Source organism: Halichoerus grypus, chromosome 1 (assembly GCF_964656455.1).
Source record: "Halichoerus grypus chromosome 1, mHalGry1.hap1.1, whole genome shotgun sequence".
Taxonomy (NCBI): domain Eukaryota; kingdom Metazoa; phylum Chordata; class Mammalia; order Carnivora; family Phocidae; genus Halichoerus; species Halichoerus grypus.
In genome coordinates, this window is record NC_135712.1 from 145,630,697 (window position 1) to 145,658,538 (window position 27,842).

Consider the following 27,842-nt stretch of genomic DNA (forward strand, 5'->3'; position numbering starts at 1 on the left):
ATATTGGTAAAGAAGTTAAGCTGTCACTATTTGCAGACGACACAATACTATACATAAAAAAACCTACAGACTCCACCAAAAAACTATTAGAAGTAATAATTCAGTAAAGTTGCAGGATACAAAGTTAATACCCAGAAATAAGTAGCATTTTTATACACTAATAATGAAGCAGCAGAAAGAGAGATTAAGAAAACAATTCCATTTACAATTATACCAAAGAGAATAAAATACCTGGGAATAAACTTAACCAAGGAGGTGAAAGACTTGCACTCTGAAAACTATGAAATGCTGATGAAAGAAATTGATGATGACACAAACAAATGGAAAGATATTTCATGTTCACGGACTGGAAGACTTTATATTGTTAAAATGTCCATACTACCCAAAGCAATCTGCAGATTCAATGACATCCCTCTCAAATCACCAATAGCATTTTTCATAGAACTAGAACAAATAATACTGAAATTTGTATGGAATCGCAAAAGACCTTGAATAGCCAAAGCAATCTTAAGAAAGCAGAACAAAGCTGGAAGTATCACAATTCCAGATTTCAAGATACACTACAAAGCTGTAATAATCAAAGCAGTATGGTACTGGCACCAAAATAGACATGCAGATCTATGAAACAGAATAGAGAGCCCAGGAATAAACCCATGCTTATATGGTTGATCAGTCTATGGCAAAATAGGCAAGAATATACAACAAGGAAAAGACAATATATAGTGTTGGGAAAACTAGACAGCTACAAGCAAAAGAATGAAACTGGACCACTTTCTAACACCATACACAAAAATAAAATGGTTCAAGATCTAAATATAAGACAGGAAACCATAAAAATCCTAGAAGAGAACAAAGACAACAATTTTCTGATATTGGCCATAGCAACATTTTTCTAAATGTCTCCTAAGACAAGCGAAACAAAAGCAAAAATAAACTACTGGGACTACATCAAAATAAAAAGCTTTTGCATAGCGAAGGAATCCATCAGCAACACAAAAAGGCAACCCTACTGAATGGCAGAAGGTATTTGAAATGATTTATTTAATAAGGGGTTAATATCCAAAATATATGAAGATCTTATACAACTCAGCACCAAAAAAAGATTTGATTAAAAAATGGGGAGAGGACCTGAATAGGAATTTTTCCAAAGAAGACATACAAATGGCCAACAGACACATGAAAAGGTGCTCAACATCACTCATCATCAGGGAAATGCAAATCTAAACCACAGTGAGGTATCAACTCACATCTGTCAGAATGGCTGAAGTAAAAAGGACAAGAAATAACAAGTACTGATGAGAATACGGAGAGAAAAGACGCCTCATGCACTGTTGGTGGGAATGTAAATTGGTGCAGCCACTATGGACACACACAGACATGCGCGCATGCACGCACATACACACAAACAGACTGGGGTATTATTCAGCCATAAAAAAGGATGAGAGATGTTACCATTTGTGACAACAGGCGTGGACCAGAGGGTATTATGCTAAATGCAATAGGTCAGACTAAGAAAGGCAAATATTATATGATTTCACTCAAATGTGAAATCTAAGAAACAAAATAAATGAATAAATAAAAAGCAGAATCAGACCTATAAATACAGAGAACAAACTGATGGTTGCCAGAGGGAGGGGGTGGGAGGATGGGCAAAATGGGTGAAAAAGGAGGGAGATTCAGGCTCCCAGTTATGGGATGAATAAGTCCTAGAAATAAAAGGTCCAGCGTAGAGAATCTAGACATATATTATATGTGATATTGTAATGTGACAGATGGTAGCTACGCTTGTGGTGAGCATAGCATAATATATAGAGAAGTTGAATGTTATACACCTGGAACTAATACAACATTTGTGTCAATTGTACTCAATTAATAAAAAAAATAAATAAAAATGAAGTATCCCTGAGTAATTGTACTCACATTTAGATCAAATTTACAATTTATTCTCATATAGAATTTTATTTAGCAATTTTTGACTTATTTTGGGCCATGCCTACATGATCTGGTGAAATAATTGGGAAACATTAACCTTGATCAATTTGACCTCATTAGCATTCTTCTTAGAAATCAGTCTATCATTATTTTGTATTATAAACATATGTATGTATCTTCTAATAGGTATTTTTATTTTCACTTTGACTGGATTCCCTATAGTCTTTAGTAGTTTGGTTTCTGTAGTTTGTCCTTGGATTAAGCCGTCTTCAAGAACAGCAGTGTGATAGCTCTGAAAATGTGGCGCATGGCATTCATTTGCTGCAATCATTCCACCCTCAGGGGCAAGCCTGCTGGGCCACACATTTTCAAATGTAGCAGACAACCACTCATTTTACAGAGAAGTAAATTTAAGTATACATTGTGTGGTTAAGCTATTCCTATCTTTCTTTTTGTCAGTGTGAATTGAAGGGTAAAATTTTCAACTCATAACTTATTTTGTAATTATGGTTTAGTACATAATTAAAGATAGACTTGAGGCAAAAAATAGGAAACTCACATTTCATGTAAATGAGACCTCAAAGCTGTTTGGAATGTGACCAAGATAATTACAAAATGCATCGTGCAGAAACACTGCAAATATAGAAAATTCAGTGTTTAACCCAGTGATCAGTTTCTCTTTATTTATCACTGAGAGAAAAATAAATTGAATATTGAAGAACGAAACTCCTTTTTTGTATAGTAGTTATTGTTTAATAGTTAGTTGGAAACCCTTTGAGCATTAATACTGAGCAAATATAAAATACTAAAATATAAAATAATAATAAAGTGAGATATTTTCATGCCGGGGCCTCACATACATGATACCAAAAAGTGCAAATGAAAAATGAAAAATTAGTCAGTCATCCTGATGTATGGGCAGAATAGCTCCCTTCTGAGTTTTTAGTGAATATGCATGATGCATTTTCTCTGGGTGTGTCTCTGAGGGTGTTTCTGGAAGCAATTGGCATTTCATTGGTAGGCTCAGTAAGGCAGATTGTCCTCACCAGCTTGAGTGGGCCTCATCCAATCCCTTGAGGGCCTAAATAGGACAGAAAAGCAAAGGAAGAATGAATTTGTTCTGTGCTTGAGCTGGGACATCCAAATTCTTCTGCCCTCATACACTGGAGCTCCTGGATCTTGGGTTTTCAGACTCAGAGTAAGTTTTACACCATGCCCCACACTTCCTGGCCTTTGGATTTAGATGGAAATTAGACCACCATCTTTCCTTGGCCTGCAGCTTGTAGGTGGCAGGTTATGGAACTTCTCAGCCTCCATAATCATGTGAGCCAGTCCTTCATAATAAATCTCTTTCTGCATACCTACGTATCTCCTATTGTCTCTGTGTCTCTGGAGAATCCTGTCTAATATGCTAAGTGAAAGGGTTATAAGTTTTTAATTTTGTTATATATATTGCCAAATTGTCCTCCTCAAAAGGTAGAGTACCAATTTTCATTCTCAGTAAAATAGAAACTGCCGGTTTCCCCACAGCCTTGCTGATACTGACTTTTTTTGTAACATTTTGCCTTTCTGACACATGAAACATTGTAGGTCTTTGATGTTTTGTATTCACCTCATTGTGAATGAAGTTTTCCTCTTTTGTGGGTTAGTTAACCACTTGTGTGTCTTTTTCTTGAAATCCCTTTAGTGTAATCTTTGTCCTTTATTTCTACTTAGTTTACCTTTTTCTGTTGATTTTCTTTTTTTAAAGATTTTATTTATTTGACAGAGACACAGCCAGAGAGGGAACACAAGCAGGGGGAGTGGGAGAGGGAGAAGCAGGCTTCCCACGGAGCAGGGAGCCCGATGTGGGGCTCCATCCCAGGACCCTGGGATCATGACCTGAGCCGAAGGCAGACGCTTAATGACTGAGCCACCCAGGCGCCCCTTTCTATTGATTTTTAAAAGTTTTTTGTATATTAAGTTTATTTTGTTATAACAAATATGTTTTCATTTTCTCTTTGTATTTTTAGTTTTTATTGGTATTTTAGCTATAAAGATAGTTTCCCTTTAGTAGTGAAATTTTTTAGTGTTTTCCTTCACGCCTTTGAGTTTTATGTCGTGTTTTAAAGGTCTTCCTATTCCAAGGTTATAAATATATTCAGCCATATTTTCTTCTAGTGCTTTCATATTTTGTTTGTTTGACATTTAGATATTTGATTTATTCAGGATTATTGTGTTATTAGAAATAACTATGTGGTGTCAGATTTGTAAAAGATTTCAGACATTAAATACTATTAAGATTTTGTTTCATTAGTTCTATTTATCTTTTGCCATAGAATTATTAGCTAAGTGGGAGTAGCGGCTGCATATCTTATAAAAATACCATTGCTTCGAATATAAGTGATTATGTTTATTCTTTACACCGTATCATTAAATAATTGGTAGTAGTTTGTGTCCTAGGAGATAGTAGCAAAGCATATCCTATGAAAGCATCATCTCTTTAATCTAATTTGATATCTTCCTAATAAAACTGAACAAGAGGGGATGAAACCATAGTGATTCTTTTATACCACAGAAATGGAGATGAGTAGTGACCTCCGTATTCTCGCATATATTCCCCAAGGGTTACACTGGAAGAACCTTGCTTTTACATTATGTGATCCTCTAGAGAAAGTAGCATTTTCAGGATTGGTTTCCCTCATGGAAAAACATCTTTTCTTCACTGGTTCATCAGAAAGAAACAGACAAACTCAAGATATGTAATGCTGTTTCTTTTGGGATTGATGAAGAAAACTCCATAGACTGGGGCGCCTGGGTGGTGGAGTTGGTTAAGTGACTCTTGATTTCAGCTTAGGTGGTGATCTCAGGATTGTGGGATCGATCTTACATCAGGCTCCTCGCTCGGCATGAAGTCTCCTTGAGATTCTCTCTCTCCCTTTCCTCCTCCCCCCACTCACATTCTATCTCTCTAAATTAATTAACTAATTAATTTTTAAAAACTCCATTGATGGATAATGGCTAATTTGCCATGCATTTTATGTGTATATAGATACATGATACAGATATATTATCTAGTATCTATATATTATATATCTATCTCTCTATATATAAACCTGATCTACTTCAAGGTCATACTAATTGCATTTTCCTTTGTCAATCCGGTCTTTAAATATCTTGGCCTCCTAAAATGTGTGCTAGATTTTTAAATCGTGGAAACTGCTGTTGCTTTGTTGTCAGTAGGGTTCATAGCCTGATAGCATGCATGGAGCTGTGCATTTACAGGTAACAGCAACAGAAAGAGAAATGATTGCATCTTCATAAAGGGGAAAACCAAACAGTGTTATCTAATTGATTTGACATCCCATGTGAGGCTGTTTGGCCAGACATGGTGGCATTTCCATGATTCACTTTGGTCATCTCTGAACATCCATGTATTTACCTGTAGTGAAGTTGGCTTCATCGGTCACCAGATGGATGACCATGGGGAAGTTAGGAAGTCTCCATTTCTACATCAAAAAAGGAAGAAGTGTTAACACGTCACAGGGTTGTTGGGAAGACAAAGAACCAATGCTTGAGGAACTCCTAGCACATAGTAAATTCCCGTTCCCCTTCCCCCATGTTTGTTTTTATCTTCGTTTTATCATTATTGATGCTAGTATTATCTTTATTACTCAGTAGTACAATAACTTCCAGTGAAAAACCCATTATGTCTATAGCCTTGAAATATAATTCCTGGGTGTCTTTAGAAGTGGGCCATATTTAAAATGAGCAGTAAACACCCTGAGTTTGCTTTGTTTTATTTTTCCTACCCACCCCCCACCAAAGTCTTTGATTTTGTGTAAACTCAGTAAGTATGCATATGCATCATTCTTGAAGCAAGAAAATAATGTGGATATTTAATAGTGTGGTATTTACCCATAACTGTGATACAGTGAAGTTAGCAGTTTTGATAATAATGTTTGGCTTTTTTGTTTTGTTTAATGCCTGCAAAATTATCCTGCCTACGGCTCCCAGAGGCCCTTCCCATACAGCATGTTCTATAATCATATTACTGATCTAATAAACATCTATCTCATTGTAATAAACTCTCTTTGTGAATAGCCTCATTAATGTGCTGAAATAATGTACCCGGGGGTATTTCCAACAATTTCATTGTAGTTCTAAAATTAGCTGCCCTAACAGCTCTATTGGTGGGAAAACTGCCACTTCAGCTCCAGTGATCAAGTTTTCTGCAATGCCTTGCTGATCATGAAGGTAGATGGGGCAGAGCTCCCAGTAAAGGTGCTTTGAGGGCAACAAAGTCCTACAGTGTAAAACTTTAGACTAACAGTCTCATTTTAATTTTAATTCTGGATCAGTCTCTTTGAATAAATGAACCATTAGTTTATAAAGCTGAGACTTTACCTTATGGAATTCATGCTAAGTGTCTTGATAATAAAGCCATAACTATGTTTAACTGATTTTATACAGAGGATTTTCTTCTTCCAGTTATAAAAATTGCCGGGTTTGATAAGTTTTTTACTGTTAGGAAGTGGTTTTTTAAATGTTATTAGCCTTACAATTTTATTCTAAAATATCCATTCTTTTAATAGAAATAAAAACCCTTTTTAGGGATAAATGTATTATCTTTTCTTTTTTTCCTTTGGGGTACATTCTCTAACTTAAACCTGTATTATTTAGAGATGAGCTTTTTAGAAAGGAATTATTTTAGTATGAAGAGGACTTCAGGTATTTTTTAATATCCTGCGTTCAGTACACAGTAATTTTTTTAAAGCTTTATTTATTTATTTTAGAGAGAAGGAAAGAGAGAAAAAGAGAGCACTTGAGTGGGGGGATGGGCAGAGTAAGAGAATCTCCAGTAGACTCCCTACTGAGCAGGGAGCCCGACATGGGCTCAGTACCCCCACCCATGAGATCATGACCTGAGCAGTGTAAGTACTTCCCCATGGTCATCTGACTGAGCACCCCCAGTACACAGTAATTTTAACAGATTTCTAAACTACATACCTCTGTAACACATTTTTGAATCTTATAACCAAAAAGTACTATTTCCAAGTTTCTTTGTTCATTAGTTGACCGTCATGAGAAGTGCTAGTCTGTTATTGGAGCTGTTAAAGGCAGGTTTAGCCCTTCACATTTTCTCTGGCCATTATTTTTGGTTATAGCAAGTCTTGTATTTGCCTCATGTCAGTACCTGAGGATCATTACAGAGGGTGCCCAGGACATTTACCGTCTTTTAAGTTTTAGGGGAAGGGAAGGCAGATTTATAACAGATATTTGTATTTGTGTATCTATGTGTATAGTTGACACTTTCAGATATTTGAATTACAAAAGGCACCATAAGCACATTATAACAATTCAAACAATATAGAAATGGTTAAAGTAAAACTAAAGTCTCCCCCTAAACTATCCCCTAGTGTAACCATTGTATACATTTGTATACATTGTATACATTTGACATGTGCCCTTGCATTATTTTCACTTTGCTTACAATCACATACGCTTATATCATTGATTTTATTTTTTGTTTTGTTTTAGTTCTCATTCTTAAAAGTGGGACCATAATATACATGCAAATATTTTATAACTTTTTACCTATCTCCATATTATGGACATCTTTCCAATTCAATACTTACACACCAATCTCATTCTTTTTAACAGCTGCATGGTATTTCGTAGTATAAATGTACTATTATTCAATTCAAACATCTCCTGATGGATGGCCATTCAAGTTGTTTCCACTTATTTACTATTATAAACATGATACAATACACATCTTTGTATGGTTTTCGGTACTTCTACATTTTCTTTAATTAGATAAGCACCCAGAAGTGAGATGGCTAGGTTAAAAGGTGCTTTTAAATTTCAGTAAATATTCATTACCATATAACTTCCCAAATATTTTAGCAGTTTATATTCTAATTAAAGGTATAGAAATGTACTTGTTTCCCTACGTTGTCACCAGCACCACATCTTCTGAGTCTTTCTAAAACTACTTTGTCCATTTAACAAGTAAAAATAATGTTTCATATTCCGTGGCTGTCGCGTTTAGAAAAAGGACACACAGCCACACACATGTGAAATATGTATCACATTAAGGCATTAACTTTGAAAATACAAAGAAGTAGATGATTATGTAGCAAATTATAAATTACCAAAATTGGCATCAGAAGAGAGAAAAATATCAACCTTCAAAAGTGGTTAAATTTGAACACTGATGATGTAAGTCTCAACCTCTTTGCTTAAATAGGAATCCACAAGGTCTAATTTGTTTCTACCGCAGGTAGGTGGAAAAGAGGAATATGTCAATCCAATAAAGAAATCTTACAAGTATATATACACCATGTAGAAACTCACAGTTGTCAGTGTAAGTATTATCATCAAAGCAAATATTATTAGGTAGGATAACCAACCAGAATTATTTATGTTTTAAAAGTTAAACATTGAATTCACAGGACATGATCACCCTTTCTGTCTTCTAGATGTCTTACAAGACTTCTTTATTAGGAATGATCTTTTCAAGGACTGCTTTATGACACAGAATATAATCTACTCTTTTGTAGCTGCAGGGAAAGAAAAAACATTTTTTTTCTTTATTATCCTACTAAGATTTCTTTCACAAGTAGTTAAAGGGGTAAATACTAGAATTCCATTACTTTCTTATCAAAAGAAAAAACTTACAATATGGAAAAAAAACCCACCAGACAACTGGATTGTAGTAATGTGATATTTTTCATCTACAAGATTATCATTAAAATATTACAAGTCTAGGTGGTTTTACATGTGAGTTCTAAATTTTCAAGGAATAGACCATTCCTGTGCTGTTTAATTCAGAGTATAGGAAGCTATGGAAAGCTTTCTGGTTCATTTTCATAAAACTATAATAAGTTTAATGCCATAACCTACTTTAAAATAAGACAGAACAACTGCAGATCACTTTTACTTATGAATATAGCTAAGAAAATTTTTAAAAAATAGTAAAGCAAATCTAGCAATATATTAAAGGACCAATATAACCAAATAGGGTTTGATCCAGGAATTCAAGAAAGTTCAAGCACTAGAAAAGCATAAGTTAATATTTTAAGCAATTGAAGGAGATTAAAAACATGGTCATAATAATGCTAGAAGGTTCAACTAGCCATTCTTCATTTTTTAACTCTATTTAAGACAGAGTGAATCTCCTAAACATATTGAAAGTTATTTCCTAGAAATTAATAGTAAACATTTTGAATAAATGCTGAAGGCGATTTCATTAAAATTTAAAAAAGAGGAATACCTTACACTACCACTAATAGTCAACAGTGACTGGCGAGGAGGTGGGGGCTAATAGATAATGCTGTGAGATAAGAGAAATATTAAGTCTAAAAATGATCATTACTTAAGTTGGTAAAAATTTTTATACCTAGAAAAAGATTGAAGCAAAAAATTTGTTGGAACTAAAAAGCAAAGTTCAGTAAGTTGGTGGATTATAATGTAATGCACAAAAACCAACAACTTTTCTTTCTGCTGACGTTAGTCTGATAGAAATAGAAATGGGGGGGGTCCCTTTTATAGAAGTGACTGAAACCATCCCATAAAAAAGGCCCAAAATAAATGTAATGAGAAAATTCAAATCATGTGATAACTTCAGAACATTTTGAAAGACATAATATATGACCTAAATAAATGGAGACATGCTGGGTACCTGGTAGTAAGACTTAAAAATATAGATTCTTCCCAAATTCATATACAAATTTAATTTTTTTCATAATTCCATCCATACTTTTTCATTGATCATTGAAATGATCCTATGGAATTAATGTGAGGTTTGCCATGAAAATCTTCAACAGGATGGCCTCTTTCCACTGTGCTTTCTCACACAATCCTCTCCTGTCTCTCACAAGATGCCTTTCAAGGAAAAGTACAGGAACTCACAAAGAAGTAACTTATAACAATGAAGAGAAAGAGAAAATGGGAATCAGTAGCAGATTATGATCAAAATATTTCTGGAGGACAGAAGGAAACCTGTAGAAGAATTAAACTAGGGCAGAAGAAGCCTGGCCCAAAAACAGCGTGGTGGCAGGCGTTGGCCTTCCCACTGAAACCCCACAGCACCTCAGGCATCAGGGGAAGAGATGAAAACCAGGGCATTTTCAAAAGGCTGTGTGAACAGCTCCACATTCAATCCCCCGTTTGCTCTTCTCCAACTTACACGTGCAGAAGCTGGGTAGTGTAGTATATGCCTTCCAAGATGGTGCCAGGACTTTGCCCTACTGAAGCTGAAGCTGAGAAGAAATCCAACAGTACCACAGAATAAAGCATTCCTGAATTTTCTGAGGAGGAGTGGTGGTAGAATTGATGATGGGGCCTCCCTAAAGCAAAGCTTCCCCAACTCCACACCCATGGTGGAAGGATGGGCTGCCACCCAAATGTGTATCTTTAGTCATGACCTGTCCCCTGAACTCCATACCTGAATGTCCTGTGCTATTGCCTATAATATCTCCCTAAGAGTATCTCTGCCAGTGGTGGTTCCCACAGTGATTGAGGACCTAACTCATGTTTTGTAGGCTCTGTGTCCTCTCGCTCTCCTCTCTGCATTGCCTGGCTTCTGGCACATTCACTGCAGTCACACTGTCTCATTGCTCAGGATCTTGTGAATCACTGCCAGGCATTCGGACTGTATTCTAAATGCAGGGAGAAGTCACTGGAGGTTCTAAGAAGAAGAGTGATATGATCTGATTAAAGTTGAAACAACCACTGTGGCTTTTGTGTGGAAAACAGATTGGAAGGAGCACAAGTGGAAGCATGAGGGAACATTTGGTTACTTCTCGAGTGGCTATCTCAAACATCTTTCTCTCATCCAGTGTCAGTGAAATCCACTTGAATCTTTCTGTGGTTTCTGTAGCTTTGCTGCTTCAGTAGAATTGTTTGAGTATCCTTCTATATTGGCTGACTGTGAGTTTTTAAATGAGCTCTGTTTCCCCATTCTGTAGTTACTGACAAGGATGTAAAGTTTTGTTAGAAGAGTTAGGCAGGACAGTGCAGGAACCCCAGAAGTCAAGGCCAATTTGACTTACCTATGACTTTAAACTTGTTTTCAGATTTTTTTTTTTTTTTGACCCTAGTACTCTGGTCTGTGATATATAGACTTACAACTAAATCAATAATGGTAGTGGCAGGTTTTCTTCCTTCTAAATGTTCACTTTTAGGAATATAATTTGCCTGGGGGTCAATGAGACTAAAGAGTATCCTTATTTCTCAAGGGTAAGGGGGCAATGTCAAGACTGTGGGCAATAGTGTTTCCTTGGGTGATGTCATCTGGAATTACCACCATTTATCAGCTTAATGATATTTTTTGCTGCCTCTTTAGCTGAATTTGGGCAGGAGTTATATATTAAAATGAAGAAGAACAGGGATTGATGACCTAATGTGAAATCTCGTTAAAGATGTCCTAACAATACAGATGGAGTCTGTTCTCAAGGTGCTTTTAAACAGCATAAAAATAGAAAACATTGCATTATAAGAGTTATTTTTTTCTTTCTTGGTTAATTTGTTCTCTTCTCTGAAAATAAATATTCCCATATATTTTTGACTACCTCCAGGCAGCATTTTTAAAATACAATATAAAATGAGAACAATTTTCAAATGCATTTATTGTATTGGATAGATTGAATAAAGGGACACACAACTGTAATTTTTAATTGTTTTAAAATAGTTTTAAGAATTCAATTGTAAGTTTACTTTGAGGTATTTCTAAGTTATGTGTGCGTGTATATATGTATTATCTCTTCCATAAAGTGTTTGAGTTGGCCTATAAGAATGTTTGCAGTAAATTTAGTGTTGACAGGTAAAATACAAGATGCCAAGTGGACATACTTACACTAAAAAAATATTTGTTGTTTATCTGAAATTCAAACTTAATTGGATGTTTGGTTTTTTAAAGTCTGGTAATTCTAAGTAAAGTAGAAAACATAAATAAAATAATGAAGATGAGATAGGGTGAAGTTTCTGTACAGGTATGAAGTCTAACATAATTGCTAAAGTTGGGTCATGGTTTTGGCCTTGAGAATTCTGGTCGCCACACAGAAATGGAAATATAACCGTTCATGAGATGTACATTGCCCAGAAAGTGGGAGAGGTTGGCAGGGAGACAGTTCCTTGGAGTCAGGAAACATTTTCTACTCTTTGGGTCTGAAAAAACACTTCTTCATGGATCTCCTTTAAAGGAAGGGACACTTCGTGATGGGGTTGATGGTGGTGATATCTACCTTTTATTGAGCATTTTATGAATTAGTGTCTTTCAAAGAGAATTTTTTAATTTAGATGAAGTTCATTTTACCTTTCTTTTTTACTTTTTGTAAATTATGCTTTTGCAGTCATATGTAAGGTCAAGACGATTTCTCCCAGTTTTCTCTTTGAAATTTTATAGCTTTAAGTCTTATATTTATGTCTATCAACCACTTTTTTTTTTTTTTTTTTTAAGAATGAAATAAGTTTCAGAGATTCCTGAGGACTTGGGTTTCTTTCATTGAGTATGGATGTTCCCTGGTCATTCTGGGCCACCTTAGCACTAGAATTGACCTATGTTGTCCACCATTTTGAGTTAATTTTGATCTAGGGTAAAAGGTACAGATTGAAGTTTATGTTTTGGCATATTGTTCAAGCACCTTTATGATAAGTCTGGAAAGCCAGTAATGTTAGTTTTTCAACTTTTGTTCTTTTTCAAATTTGTTTTGGCTATCCTATGTCCTTTCCATTTCCATATAAAACTTAGAATCAGCTTGTCAGTTTCTACCAAAACAAACAAACAAAAAACAAACAAAAAAAAACTACTGGGATTCTGAATGGGATTGCATTGAATCTGTAGACTAATTTGTAGGGAATGTCATTTTAACAAAATTGAACCATCTGACTTATGAATAAGGTAGATCCCTCCCTTTATTTTGATCCTTTTTAATTCCTCTTGGCAATATTTTGTATTTTTCAGTATACAGGTCTTTTACCCTCTGTCACATCTAAGTTTTTCAGTTTTTTAGGTGATACTGTACATGGTATTGTTTAATTCTGATTTTTGACTGTTGCTTACATATAAAAATACAGTTGATTTTGTATGTTGTTCTTGAATCATGTAACTTTGTTATATTCACTTATGGGCTCTAGTAGCTTATTTGTAAATTACATTGGATTTTTTACAGAAAAGATCATATCTTCTGCAAATAAGCAGTTATGTCCTCCTTTCCAATCTGGATGCCCCTTTCTAGGGCCTGACTGCTCTGGCCAAAGCCTCCCATTCGATGTTGAGTGGAAGTGGTGAAGCAGATGTCCTGTCTTTGTCTGATCTCAGGGTGAAGCATACCTTTTATCAGGTTGAAGAAGTTTCCTTCTATCTTCATTTGCTGAGTTTTTGTAGAAATAGATGTTGAATATTGATAAATACTCTTTCTATTGAGATGATCAATGGCTTTTCTTTTTAATTATTAATATGATGTTATGGATTGACTGTATCCATGTTCATGAAGGATATTGTTTTGTAGTTTACTTTTATCTTATTTTCTTATTTTTAATTAAAGTATAGTTGATACATAATATTATATCAGTTTTTGGTGTACAACATAGTGATTCAACAATTATATACATTATGAAATACCACAATAACAGTAATTAACATCTGTCACCAAAGTTATTACAGTGTTATTGACTATATTCCGTATGCTGTGTTTTTCTTTTTTCTTTTTTTTTTTTTAAAGATTTTATCTATTTATTTGAGAGAGAGAGGCAGAGACAGAGCACAACCAGGTGGAGGGGCAGAGGAGAGGGAGATGCAGGCTCCCCCCCTGAGCAGGGAGCCTGACGTGGGGCTCAATCCCAGGACTCCAGGATCATGACCTGAGCCAAAGGCAGACACCCAACCAATTGAACCACCCAGGCACCCTATGCTGCATTTTTCATCCCTGTCAGGACTTATTTTATAACTGGAAGTTTGTACCTCTTAATCCCCTTTACCTATTTCACCTATCTCCCTACCTCTCTCCCCTCTGGCAACCACCAATTTATTCTCTGGATTTATGACTGTTCCTTTTTGTTGTTTTGTTATTTGTTCATTTGTTTTGTTTTTTGGAAATCATATGGTATTTGTCTTTGTCTGTCTGACTTATTTCACTTAGCATAATACACTCTAGGTCCATCCATGTTGTCCCAAACAGCAAAACTTAATCGATTTTTATGGCTGAGTAATATTCCATTGTGTATACATACCACATCTTCTTTCTCCATTCATCCATTGATGGACACTTAGGTTGCTTCCATATATTGGCTGTTGTAAATAATGCTGCAGTGACCATGGAGGGTGCATATATCCTTTCAAATTAGCGTTTTCGTTTTTTTCCAGGAGTGAAATTACTGGATTGTATGGTATTTCTACTTTTAATTTTTTGAGGAATCTCAATAGTGTTTTCCATAGTGGCTGTACTAATTTATATTCCCACCAACAGTGCACAAGAGTTCACTTTTCTCCATATCCTCAAGCGAAACTTATTTCTTACCTGTTTGATACTAGGCATTCTGACTAGTGTGAAGTGATATCTCATTGTGGTCTTGATTTGCATTTCTGTGATGTTTAGTGATGTTGAGCATCTTTTCATGTGTCTGTTGGCCATCTATAGGTCTTCTTTGGAAAAATGTCTATTCAGGTCCCCTGCCCATTTTTAAATTGAATTGTTTTTTTTAGGGTTGAGTTATATAAGTTCTTCATATATTTTAGATATTAACCCTTTACCAAATACATCATTTGCACATACCTTCTCCCATTCAGTAGGTTGCCTTTTTGTTTTGTTGATGGTTTCCTTTGCTGTGCAGAGCTTTTTAGTTTGATGTAGTCCTAATAGTTTGGTTTTGTTTTTGTTTCCCTTGCCTGGGGAGACACATTCAGAAGGTACTGCTAAGGCCAATGTCCAAGAGTTTTCTTTTAGTTAGGAGTTTTATGGTTTCAGGTCCACAGTTAAGTCTTTAATCCATTTTAAGTTTATTTCTGTGCATGGTGTAAGAAAGTGGTCCACTTTCATTCTTTTGCATATAACTGTCCAGTTTTCCCATACCGTTTATTAGACTCTTTTTCCCATTGTGTACTCCTGCCTCCTTTGTCATGGATTAATTGACCATATAAGCATGGGTTTATTTCTGGGCTCTCTGTCCTGTTCCATTGATTTATGTGTCTGTTTCTGTACTAGTACCATACTGTTTTGATTACTGTAGTTTTGAAATCAGGGAGCATGATGTCTCCGGCTTTGTTCTTTCTCAAGACTCCTTTGGCTATTAGGGGTCTTTTATGATTCCATACAAAATTTAGAGTCATTCTAGTTCTGTGAAAAATACTATTGGTATTTTGATAGAGATTGCATTGAACCTGTAGATTGTTTTGTATGGTACGGAGATTTAAACAATATTAATTCTTCTAATCCATGAGCATGAAATATCTTTCCATTTTGTGTCATATTCAATTTCTTTCATCAGTGTCTTATAATTTTTAGTGTACAGGTCTTTCACCTTCTTGGTTTTTCTGTGTTTTTAATTATAGCCATCCTAGTGTGTTTGAAATGGTATCTCATGGTGGTTTTAATTTGTATTTCCCTGATGACTAATAGTGTGGAGCATCTTTTCTTGTGCTTATTGATTTCTATACATTGTTTGGAGATATGTCTCTTTTCTTTGCCCTTTTAGAAATTAGATTGTGTCTTTTTTATTATTGAATTGTCAGTTTTTATATATTGTGTATATACATACAGTTTTATTGAGATATAATTGACATACCCAAATCTTTTTTCTTTAAGTAAACTCCACACCCAATGTGGGACTTGAACTCAGGACTCCAAGATCAAGAGTCACATGTTCTACCAACTGAGCCAGGCAGGCATCCCTACAATCCTTTTAATATGTTGCTGGATATGGTCTACTAACATTTTGTTGAAGATTTTTTCACTCATATTCTTAAGGGCTATTGGTTTGTAGTTTTCTTTCTTGGAATGTCTTTGTCTGGTTTTGATATCAGGGTAATACTGGCCACATAGAATGAGTATGGAAGTGTTGCTTTTTCTTTAGCTCTCTGGAAGAGTTTGTATAGAATTGGTATTACTTCATCCTTGAATGTTTAGTAGGATTGGCCAGTAAAGCCATTTGGGCCTGGAGTTTTCTTTATAGGAAAGTCCTTAATCATACATTTATTTTATCTAATGGATAAATTGCTATCCAGGTGATCTTTCTTTTTGAGTGGGCCCATTTCCCTGCTGTGTTCTCTGATACTTTGTCCTTTGAGCTCTAGCTGCTTTGGATTTCTGAGACTTTTAACTCATAATGTCTCTTTAACTTAAGGAATCTGCTATAAGAGTAGAACTCACCTCACTTGCTTTCCATCCATTGGGCCTCATTGTCCTGCTTTGCCTAATGCCCAGTGTCTTCAAAACCATTTTTCTGTGTATTTGTCTGCTGATTTATTATTGTGGGCAGTTGGGTATATCCTTTCCCTGTTATTCCAGAGAAGATGGTGGGGGGGCAGATTTTACCTTCATAGTCTTTTTTTGGGGTGAGGGGCACTAAAAAACCCCTACAAACACTATGAGATTTACAATTATCCAAGAAATAAGCCACCTTGAAAATGTTACTTCTTATAACAGCCTCCAGTTATTTGAACAATGAAGCAAAATTAACTCAAAAATGAAGAAATGTTAAAGTAGATTGAAATAAAGCCTGAAGACCTGTGCCTACCTCACCAAGTACCCACAATCTATAAAAATAGAGAAAGGATTAAATATATCTTAAAATTTTGGGAGAACAGAAAGAGAATCTGTTAATGGAAAAGAAATTTTGTGCAATTACTAGATGATAGAAAGCAGATGGGACTGAATCAAAATAGTTAAGAGACCTATTACCCAGAACATATATAGGAGAAAACTAACCAGAAGGTAGGAACAGATGCAGAAGATCTATAAACTCAGAGTGAGGTGAAAAACTGATAAAGGCCCTATGGCATTTCCCAGGCTAATTGAAGATTAACATTTAGAAGAGGCAGACCAATCAGACCCCTCCCCTTATCCATTTTGCTCCACTTTTTTCCAGCATAAAGTCAAGAACTGTACTGTAAAGAGGATGACCTGTCTGTCTGATGTGATTTCTACTATGGGGTCAGGACCTAGGAATAAGCATTGTGGAATTTGAGAAACTGAAGAACACAGACTGGGGAAGCCAGCTGAAGAAACAGATATATACAAATGCAGAAGAAATCCATACCAGCTGCCTATAATAATCTGCCCAATCTTTCATTCATAAAATAAAAAAACCAAAGGTGGCTAGACTTTTGGGAGAGCATAACTACAAGAAGCAAAAAACAAGACAAAACAAAAATAAACAGCTGAGCACAGAAGGAACAAAGTTGATAAGAAGTGTTATGGGTTGAATTGTGTCCCCCACAATTGAAGTCCTAACTCCTGGTATGCCAGAATTTTACCTTATTTGGAAATAGTGTTGTTCCAGATGTAATTAGTTAAGATGAGGTCATTGTCAAGTACAGTGGTCCTCTAATCCGATATGACTGGTGTCCTTAGAAGAAGACAACCATGTGAAGACAGACACACAGGGAGAATGTCATACGATGACAGAGGCAGAGATTGGAATTATGTAGCTACCAGTGAAGGAATGCCAATGATTGCCAGAAGGTAGCAAGAAGCAAGGGTGGAATCTGCTATGGGTTTCAGAGGAAGTGTGGCCTTTCCCTTTGGTTTCAGACTTCTAACTTCCAGAACTGTCAGACAACAAATTTCTATTTTTTGTGCCACCTGTTTGTGGTACTTTGTTATGGTCTCCTAGGAAACTACTACTGGGAATTAAAGTTCTCTTCTACTTCCATAAAATGAATGTTCAAGTAGCCCACAGAAAGTTTTAAAAAAATGGGAGGGAAATCAGAGTAACAAGAAACAGAGGAAAAATACAGAAGATGAATAATAAAATTGCATATTGCACTTAAACCTTAGCATCTTAATATTTACCTTAAATGTAAATGATTTAAATGCACCAATTAAAGACAAAGATAGCTAGAATGGATAACAAACATGATTCAACAATATGTTGTCTATAAAAACCTCATTTAATAGGTTGAAAGTAAAGGTTGAAAAGTATGTACTATGCAAATATTAATTTTAGAAAAACAGGACTGACTTTCTTAATATCAGATAAAGTAGACTTCTGAGCAGGAAAAATTACTAGAGATGGGGATATTGCATAATGATAAGGGCAGTCCCACTGAGGTGACAACCATTTCAAATGTATGTATACCAAACAACAAGATTGCAAAGTACATGAAGCAAAAAAATGGTAGTGCTAAAAGGATAAATAGATTCGCAACTATAGTGGATTTCAAAACTCCACTCTCCAGCAATTAATAGAGGAACTAGACAGAAAATCATCAAGAATATAGAAAAATTGAACAAAACAATCAACAGGATATAATTGACATTTATAGAACACCCTATCCAAACAACTACAGAGTACATATTTTTTTCAAGTACCCATGGAACATTCACACATCCTGGGCCATAAAATAAACCTTAACAAATGTAAAATAAAGTAATACAGAATGGATTTTCTGAGCATAATGAAATCAAACTAGAAGTCAGTAATTAAGAGACCATAGGAAAATTTCCAACATTTAAAAACAAAACACCCTTTCATGGGTTAAAAAGGATTTCGCAAGGGAAATTTTTTAAATGCATAAAAATGAATGAAAAAGAAAACATATCAAATACGTAGAATGCAGAGGCACCTGGGCAGCTCAATTGGTTAAGCATCCAACTCTTGATTTCTGTTCAGGTCATGATGTCAGGGTCCTGGGACTGAGCCCCATGTCAGGCTCCATGCTCAGGGGGGGAGTCTGCTTGAGGGTTCTCTCCCTCTCCCTCTGCCCCTCCCCATCTGCTCTCTCTCTCTCTAAAATAGATAAATCTTTAAAAAAAATATGTAGAATGCAGCTAAAGCACTACTGAGGAAAATTCATAGTAACAAAAGCTTTCATTAGAAAAGAAGAAAGATCTTAAATCAATAATCTAAGTTTCCACCTCCAGAAACTAGAAAAAGAACAGCATAATGAACCCAAAGCAAGCAAAAGGGAGGACATAATAAGGATAAAACCAGAAATTAGTGAAATTGAAAAAAGAAAAACAATACAGAAAAATCAATGAAGCAAAAACCTGACACTCAACAAAATTGAAAAATCTCTAGCAAACTAACAAAGATTAAAAAAAGACAAAATTACCAATATAAGGAGTGAAACAGGAAATATCAGTATAGATCCACAGTCATTAAAAGGATAATAGTGGAATATTATGAATAATTTTATGCTCATAAATTCTGTAAGTAGAAGAAATGGACAAATTCTTTAAAAAGTACCAAACCCCAGCTAAGATAAACACCTTAATAGTCCTATACTCATTAAAATCATTAAAGGAATTGAATTTCTAATTTAAAAGTTCTGGAAAAGCCATCTCCTAGCCTAGATGATTTTAACCAAACATTTAAAGAGTTTTTAATACCAATTTTAAGGGGAGTTTTATGAAGATACTATTACCCTGATGCTAAACTAAAAAAAAAACTACAAAAACAAAACATAACCTAAGCCTACAAGATCTCTTATAAACTTAGATACAAACATTTTCAATAAAATATTAGCAAATTGGAAACACCAGTGTATAAAAAGAATTAATACTATGACCAAGCAGGATTTATTGCATTTGCAAAGCTTGTTCACTGTCCAAAAATGCATCAATGTATTCTAACATATAAACAAGTGAAAGAAGAAATATCACATGATCATATCAATTATTACAGAAAAAGTTATTTGACAAAGCCAGCACTCATGGTAAAAGTTCTCAACAAACTAGAATTAGAGGGGGAACTTCCTCAACTTGATAAAGGGCATCTATGTAAAACCTACAGCTAACATCATACTTAATGCTAAAAGACTGAATCCTTTTTCCCTATGATTGAGAACAAAGCAAGGGCATCTGTCTGCTTCCCCCCGTTTTTATTCACTGTAGTACTGGAAGTTCTAGTCAGTACAGTAAGGCAAGAAAAGAAATAAAAGACATACTGTATGAAAGAAAGAGCAAAAGCCATCCCTGTTTGCATGTGACACAATTGTCTATGTAAAAAATTCAAAGGGATCTACAAAAACACTCTTAGCATTAATACATGAGTTCAGCAAGGTTGCAGGATCCAAGATCACCAAACAAAAATCAGTTGTATTGCTATTCTGACAGCGAACATGTGGAAACAAATATTAAAATCACCATTTATAATTTGCAAAGAAAATTAAGTACTAAGATATAAATATAACAAAATGTATACAGGATCTATTATATCCTTGACATTGCAAAATTGTAATGAAAGAAATCAAAGAAGAGATACCTAAATGGAGAGACATTGCATGTTCCTGCATTAGAAGACTCAACAGACTAAAAATGTCAGTTCTTGCCAGTTTCATGGACAATTTTAAGTCAATTCCTATTAAAATTCCAGTAAAGTATTTAATAAATAGACAAGCTTATTCTAAAATTTATGTAGAAAAATAATGGGCCTTAGCATAGCTAAAATAATTTGAAAAAGAAGAATAAAGTTGGAGGAAACACTCTACCTCGTGTTAACACTTATTATATAGCTACAGTAACAAGATGGTGTATTATTATTGGTGGAGAGATAGACACTGAGATCAATGGAACAGAATAGAGAACTCAGAAACAGGCTCACACAAACATGCCCAACTGATTTTTTAATGAAGATGTGAAAATAATTCAGTGGAGAAACCAATTTTTAAGAATGATGCTAGAGCAATTGTACATTTGGTGGCAAAAATAAATAAATAGAAGAACCTCTACCTAACCCTCATACTTTATTCAAAAATTTATTTAAATGTAAATTTTGAAACTTTTAGGAAAAAAATAGAAAATCTTCAGGACTGAGGGCTAGGCAAAGAGTTTTTAAACTTGATACCAAAAGCACAATCCCAGTGAAATAAAACCACAAATTGGACCTAATCAAAATTAAAATTTTCTTTCTGCAAAAGAATAAAGTGGATGAAAAGACAAGCTACGAACTGGGAGAAAATGTTTGCAAACCACATATCTGAAAAAGAAGTTGTATCTAGAATATTTAAAGAACTTTGAAATATCAAAAATAAAGCAACAAACAATCCAGTTAGCAAAGGACAAAAGACATGAACAGATGAAAAGATATTCACTGTCAGTTTCAAGTAGGGAAATGCAAATTAAAACCACAATGAGCTATCACCACCTGGCTATTAGAGTGCCTAAAATAAAAAATACTGATAACACCAAATGCTGGTAAAGATGCTGAGAAACTGGATCTCTTATACATTGCTTCTAGGAATATAAAATTGCAAAATGGTACAGCCATTCTGGAAAAGAGTTCGCTAGTTTCTTAAAAACCTAAACATGAGCCTCCCATTCAACCCAATAATGTACTCTTGGGCATTTATGTCAATGAGAAATGAAAGTTTATGTTCACATAAAAACTTACACAAATGTTCTCTTAGGAGTTTTACTTGGGATAGCTCCAAATTGGAAATAATTCAAATTTCCTTTAAGGAGCAAGTAGTTAAACTGGTACATCCATACCATGGGATACAACTCAGTAATAAAAAGAAATGAACTGTTGATATTCACAAAAACTTGGATGAATCTCAAAGAAATTATGTTGAGTGAAGAAAGCCATATGTACTATGTGCTTTCATTTATGTAACTTACTTGAAACGACAAAATGGCCAATAGGTTAGTGGTTGCCGGGGATTAGAAATGGATGAGGGAGAGAGTTGGCTTTTGCTATGAAAAGAATCTTTATGATAGAATTGTTCTTTATCTTAAGGTAGTGGGTGCCGCCAAATCTACTTATGTGATAAAATGGCATAGAACTAAATACATATGTATACACACACACAACACATGTAAAAGCAGTAGAATCTGAATAAGGTCAGTGGATTATATCAATGTTAATTTCCTGGTTGTTCTATTGTACTTTAGTTATGGAAGATGTTTCCATTGGGGAAAATGGGTGAAATATGTATGATATCTCTCTGTACTGTTTCTTACAACTACATACGAACCTACAGATATCTCAGAATAAAAGATTAATTCACATGCAAAAAATGAAGTTGGACCCCTGCTAACACCATATTCAAAATTAACTCAAAATGGATCAAAGACCTACATGTAAAAGCTAAAACTGTAACATTCTTAGAAGAAAAAATAAGTGTAAGAGCTAAAGGTTTTAAAAATTCTTAGAAGCATAAATCTCAGAACATTGGAGTAGGTGATGGTTTCTTCGGTAGGATACCAGAATCACAAACAATAAAAAAATAGATGAATTTGGATTCATCAAAATAAAATATTTTGTGCTTCAAAGGATACTATCAAGAAAGTGAAAAGACAACCCACAGAATAGGAAAACATTTTTGAAAATCTGCTAAGGGACTTGTTTTTAAAATATATAAAGAATACTAAGTCTTGATCATAAAGTGGCAGATGACCCATTTTATAAAAGGGCAAAGGATCTGAATGGACATTTCTCCAAAGAAGATGTACAAATCGCCAATAAGCAGATGAAAAGCTGCTCCCCATTATTAGTCATTATGGAAGTACAAATGAAAACCAGTGAGTTACCACTCTGCACCTACTAGGATGGCTGTAATTAAACATACAGATAACAGCAAGTGTTGGTGAGAATGTGGAGAAACTGGAACCCTCCTACATTGCTGGTGCTAATGGCAGCTTTGAAAAACAGTCTGGCAGTTCCTCAAAAGGTTAGACATAGAATTATCATATGACCCAGCAATCACTTCTAGGTATACACCCAAAAGAAATGAAAACCTACGTCTGCACCAAAACTTATACACAAATGTTCACAACAGTATTATTCATAATAGCCAGAAAGTGAAAACAACCCAAATGTTCATCAGCTGATGAATGGATAAACAAAATGTGGTCTATTCATACAACAGGATGTTTATATGCTAAACAATAAAAAGAAATGAAATACTGTTACATGCTATAGCAGGGATGAATCCTGAAAACATTATACTAAGTAAAAGAAGCCAATCACAAAGGATCCTATTTTTGTATGATTTCATGTTTCAGATAATGAAAAAACATTCTAAAATTGATTGTGGTGATGGTTGCACAACTCTGCATATACTAAAAATCCCTGCATTCTACATGTTAAATGAGTAAATGGCACAGGAATTGCATCTCAAGCTCTTACCAATAACCTTTCCATTTTTAAAGTTTTATTTTAATATGCTTTGTAGTATGATTATTATTATTTCATACTATACCTTTTAATACAGAACAGAAACAATGCTCTCTGTCCCACCGGTTTAGTCAATAATTTGGACATGGACAAGTTCAGAATGTTCCTTTGTGTCTCCTAGGAAGTCGATTTTTCCTAAACAAGTCAATAGTGAGCAAGAACGGATGGGTCATGCTCCTGAAAATTCAGGCTATTTCCATTCCTACAGATGGACACACACGCCTGTGTGTATGTATTCACATATTAGGAATGCATATAAAATATATGCTGGTCCTCTGCTTGTTACAGGCTGTTCTTTACTGTGGATTAAAGAAAGGACTGAGGGACTTTCTTCTGATTTCATGCTATTAGCCATGATTCATTGTATGCATTTTGAAAGAGATTTAAAAAAATCCCGAGTTAGTCAATCTTTGTACTCACTTAGACTGACATTCTTCCCTTTGAGCCAAATTTTCCTGTGTTTCTTGAGGAATACCAACACTGTCCTCAATTAACTTAAATAGTCCTATTTGTTAATTTGCAGCTTCCAAATGAGGATCCTGAAATTTTTGAAGTGTCATCCAAATGTCTGTCCATACTGGTTCAGCTGTACGGAGGGGAAAACCCAGACAGCCTGTCTCCTGAAAATGCAGAGAACTTTGCTGATTTACTGACTTCTAAGGAGGACCCAAAAGAGCAGAAGCTTCTGTTGAAGATTCTCAGAAGAATGGTGAGTCCCTACAGAAACTGGGGCCAGGGTGGGTGGCTTCAGTGGCAGCTGATGGAAGAGAGTAGTGATTTTCTTCCACCTGATTTCAGTAAAAGAATTCCCAGGTACCTTTCTTGGCGGTCACCTCTTGATAACATTTTTCGCGTTCTGCTTGTCTATCTGCATATACGTGTATTTTTTTTTATTCTGAACTGTTGAAGAATAAGTTAGAGACATCGTGCCCTCTCACCCCTTAAGGCATTAAATGTACATTTTCTAACAAAATGGATGTTCTTTTCACCACAGTAATCAAAATCAAGAAATGTAACATTGATACACTTCTTTTACTGATGGGCTATGCATATTTCAATTCTGTCAATTGCTCCAATAATGTCTTTTAATGTCTTTTATAGCTTTTTTTTTTTTTTTTCCTGGTACAGGATCCGGTCCAGGATCACATATGTTGGTATACACTTGTCTTTAATCTGGACTAGTCCTGTCACCTTTCTTCATCTTGCATGGCATTTTTGAAGAATATAGGCTGGGTGTTCTGTAGGCTCTCATTCAGTTTGGGTCTGTGTAATGTTTTCTGATGATTAGATTCAGGAAAACCCCAGAAGGGAAATTGTGTCTTTCTCACTCCTTCACACCCAGAGGCTCATGACGTCTGTTTGCCCCTTCACTGCTGATGTTAATTTTGATCCCTGGGAATAGTCGATGGCAGCCATTAATTTTAATGTTGCAATGGTTGCAAGATGGAGATCTTCTGACTTCCAACATTTCTAACTCCCAATATTCTACTTTAAGGAAGAAATTTCCTTTTGCCTCATTGGTTTTGTTTTATATTTTACAAATGTCTATAGCTGATGTTTATTTGAAAGTACTTTTGAAAACTGACTCATTTTCTTTTTACAGTAGCTATTATTCTGCTGGTTTGGAAAGCCATTATATATTGTAGCTATTGTTGAAATTAATGAAGGGGTGGAGGTCCCATTCGTCTATGCCATGTTCTGACTTGTCAGTCTGTGTTTACCTCTAGATATAGATATCTTGAGGAATCCGTTGGCAGTGGAGGCTACGGATGCTCCAGAGACTTATATTCAAGACAACTTTTGTGCCAGTTTGATAGACAACTGTAGTGCGTGACCTAGCTAAATCTATAGGGCAGGTTATGGGTGACAGATTGGAAGGGAGATAGAGATTTACCCTGAAATGATTTCTTTACAGTTTCTGACATGCCACCTATAGGGCCGGTTAGATTCTGTTTGGGCAAGAAAGTTAAATCCAGGTGATTTTGACCTGTATATGTGAAAACAGAAGTCGTTTCTGATGCTGCTCATCCTTTTTCATTTTTTTAATTGAGGTAATATATATTATTGTATATATAACATATATATGTTTATATATAAAACATAATATATATTATGTATATTATATATAAATATTATTTATATATATAACATAAAATTTACCATCTTAACCAGTTTTAATTATACAGTTCAATGGTATTGTGTGCATTCTAATTTCTGTCTCTATAAATTTGTCTACTCTCAGTCCCTCGTATAAGTGGAAGCATACAATATTTGCCCTTTTATATCTGGCTTATTTCACTTCATGTAATATCTTTGGGGTTCAGCCTTGGTGTAACCTGTGCCAGAATTTCCTTCCTATTTAAGGTTGAAGAATGTTCCATTGTGTGTATAGACCACATTTTGTTTATCTTTCCATCTGTTGATGGACATTTGGGTGGTTTCTACCTTTTCTGCTCCACTTATTTTTTTTTTTTTGTCTTTTTATTATTATCACAATAGACTCATGGCATTTTCTTTTATTCAGTGTGTTGTAATCCACTGCTTTCTATTATGTGGCCAGTGAGAACCTCTTCTGAGGGGCTGTGTCTTTTGACATGCCCCCATCATTTTTTTTGAGCACTTCCATCTTTTTTCTTTTTGTAATCATGTGTGTATTCTCTTGTTGTAATTGAAGTGTTGACAGACAATATTATTAGTTTCAGGTGTACAACATAGCGATTCAACAATTCCTTCTATACATTACAGTGTTCACCACAGTAAATGTGGTTCTCTGTCACCATACAAAGTTTTTTAAAATTATTGCCTATATTCCTTGTGTTGTACTTTTCATCCCTGTGATGCATTTATTTTATAAATGGAAGTTGGTACCTCTTGAACCCCTTCAGCTATTTCACCCCCCCCAGCCCCTCTTCCCCCTGGCCACTACCAGTTTGTTCTCTGTATTTGAGTTTGTTTCTGTTTTTGTTTATTGTGTGTTGTAGAGTCCACATATAAGTAAAATCATGTGGTAGTTTTCTTTCTCTGTCTGACTTAGTTTGCTTAAAATAATACTCTCTAGGTCCATCCATGCTGTTGCAAATGGCAAGATTTCATTCTTTCTATGGCAGAGTATATATATTTGTATAAATATGTATATATTGCATATATATATTTCATTGTATATTCATAGTGTGTATACATATATATACAAACACACATGCACAGACACAGACACACACAGACACACACATCTTTATCCATTCATCTATCAATGGATGCTTAGGTTGCTTCTGTATCTTGGCTATTATAAATAATGCTGCAATTGGTATTAAATATTTGGTAAAATTCTCCAGTGAAATCATTTAGGCCAGAAGATTGGTATCTCAATGTGGTTTTGATTTGAATTTCCCTGATGGCTAATGATGTTGAACATTTTTTCATGTGTCTGTTAGCTATTTGTACAATGTCTTCTTTGGAGAAGTGTCTGTCCATGTCTTCTGCCCATTTTTTGACTTATCTGTTTTTTGGGTGTTGAGTTAGTCACCATACAATACATCATTAGTTTTTGATGTGGTGATCCACGATCCATTGTTTTCGTATAACACCCAGTGCTCCATGCAGTACGTGCCCTCCTTAATACCCATCACCGGGCTAACCAATCCCCCCACCCCCCTCCCCTCTAAAACCCTGTTTGTTTCTCAGAGTCCATAGTCTCTCATGGTTCATCTCTCCCTCCAATTCCCCCCCCCCTCATTTTTCCCTTCCTTCTCCTAGTGTCCTCCATGCTATTCCTTATGTTCCACAAATAAGTGAAACCATATGATAATTGACTTTCTCTGCTTGACTTATTTCACTTAGCATAATCTCCTCCAGTCCCATTTTGATGTAAAAGTTGGGTATTCATCCTTTCTGATGGCTGAGTAATATTCCATTGTATATATGGACCACATCTTCTTTATCCATTCATCTGTTGAAGGGCATCTCAGCTCTTTCCACAGTTTGGCTATTGCGGACATTGCTGCTATGAACATTGGGGTGCATATGGCCCTTCTTTTCACTAAATCTGTGTCTTTGGGGTAAATACCCAGTAGTGCAATTGCTGGGTCATAGGGTAGCTCTATTTTTAATTTTTTGAGGCACCTCCACACTGTTTTCCAAAGTGGCTGTACCAACTTGCATTCCCACCAACAGTGTAAGAGGGTTCCCCTTTCTCCACAACTGCTCCAACATTTGTTGTTTCTTGCCTTGTCAATTTTGGCCATTCTAACTGGTGTAAGGTGGTATCTCAATGTGGTTTTGATTTGAATTTCCCTGATGGCTAATGATGATGAACATTTTTTCATGTGTCTGTTAGCCATTTGTATGTCTTCTTTGGAGAAGTGTCTGTTCATGTCTTCTGCCCATTTTTTGACTTGATTATTTGTTTTTTGGGTGTTGAGTTTGAGAAGTTTTTTATAGATCTTGGATACCAGCCCTTTATCTGTAGTGTCATTTGCAAATATCTTCTCCCATTCTGTGGGTTGCCTCTTTGTTTTGTTGACTGTTTCCTTTGCTGTGCAGAAGCTTTTTATCTTGATGAAGTCCCAAAAGTTCATTTTTGCTTTTGTTTC

General features: G+C 35.2%; 1 protein-coding gene across 4 annotated transcripts in view; it reads left to right on the forward strand.

Moving 5' to 3' along the window:
* ULK4 (unc-51 like kinase 4) overlaps positions 1 to 27,842 on the forward strand; it is a 594,792-nt gene that overhangs the window by 453,523 nt on the left and 113,427 nt on the right. For all 4 annotated transcript variants that reach the window (XM_078073211.1, XM_036080328.2, XM_078073222.1 and 1 more), the window contains one exon: positions 23,777 to 23,962. In XM_078073211.1, coding sequence (XP_077929337.1) covers positions 23,777 to 23,962 — 186 coding nt within the window. The remainder of the gene's footprint in view (positions 1 to 23,776; positions 23,963 to 27,842) is intronic.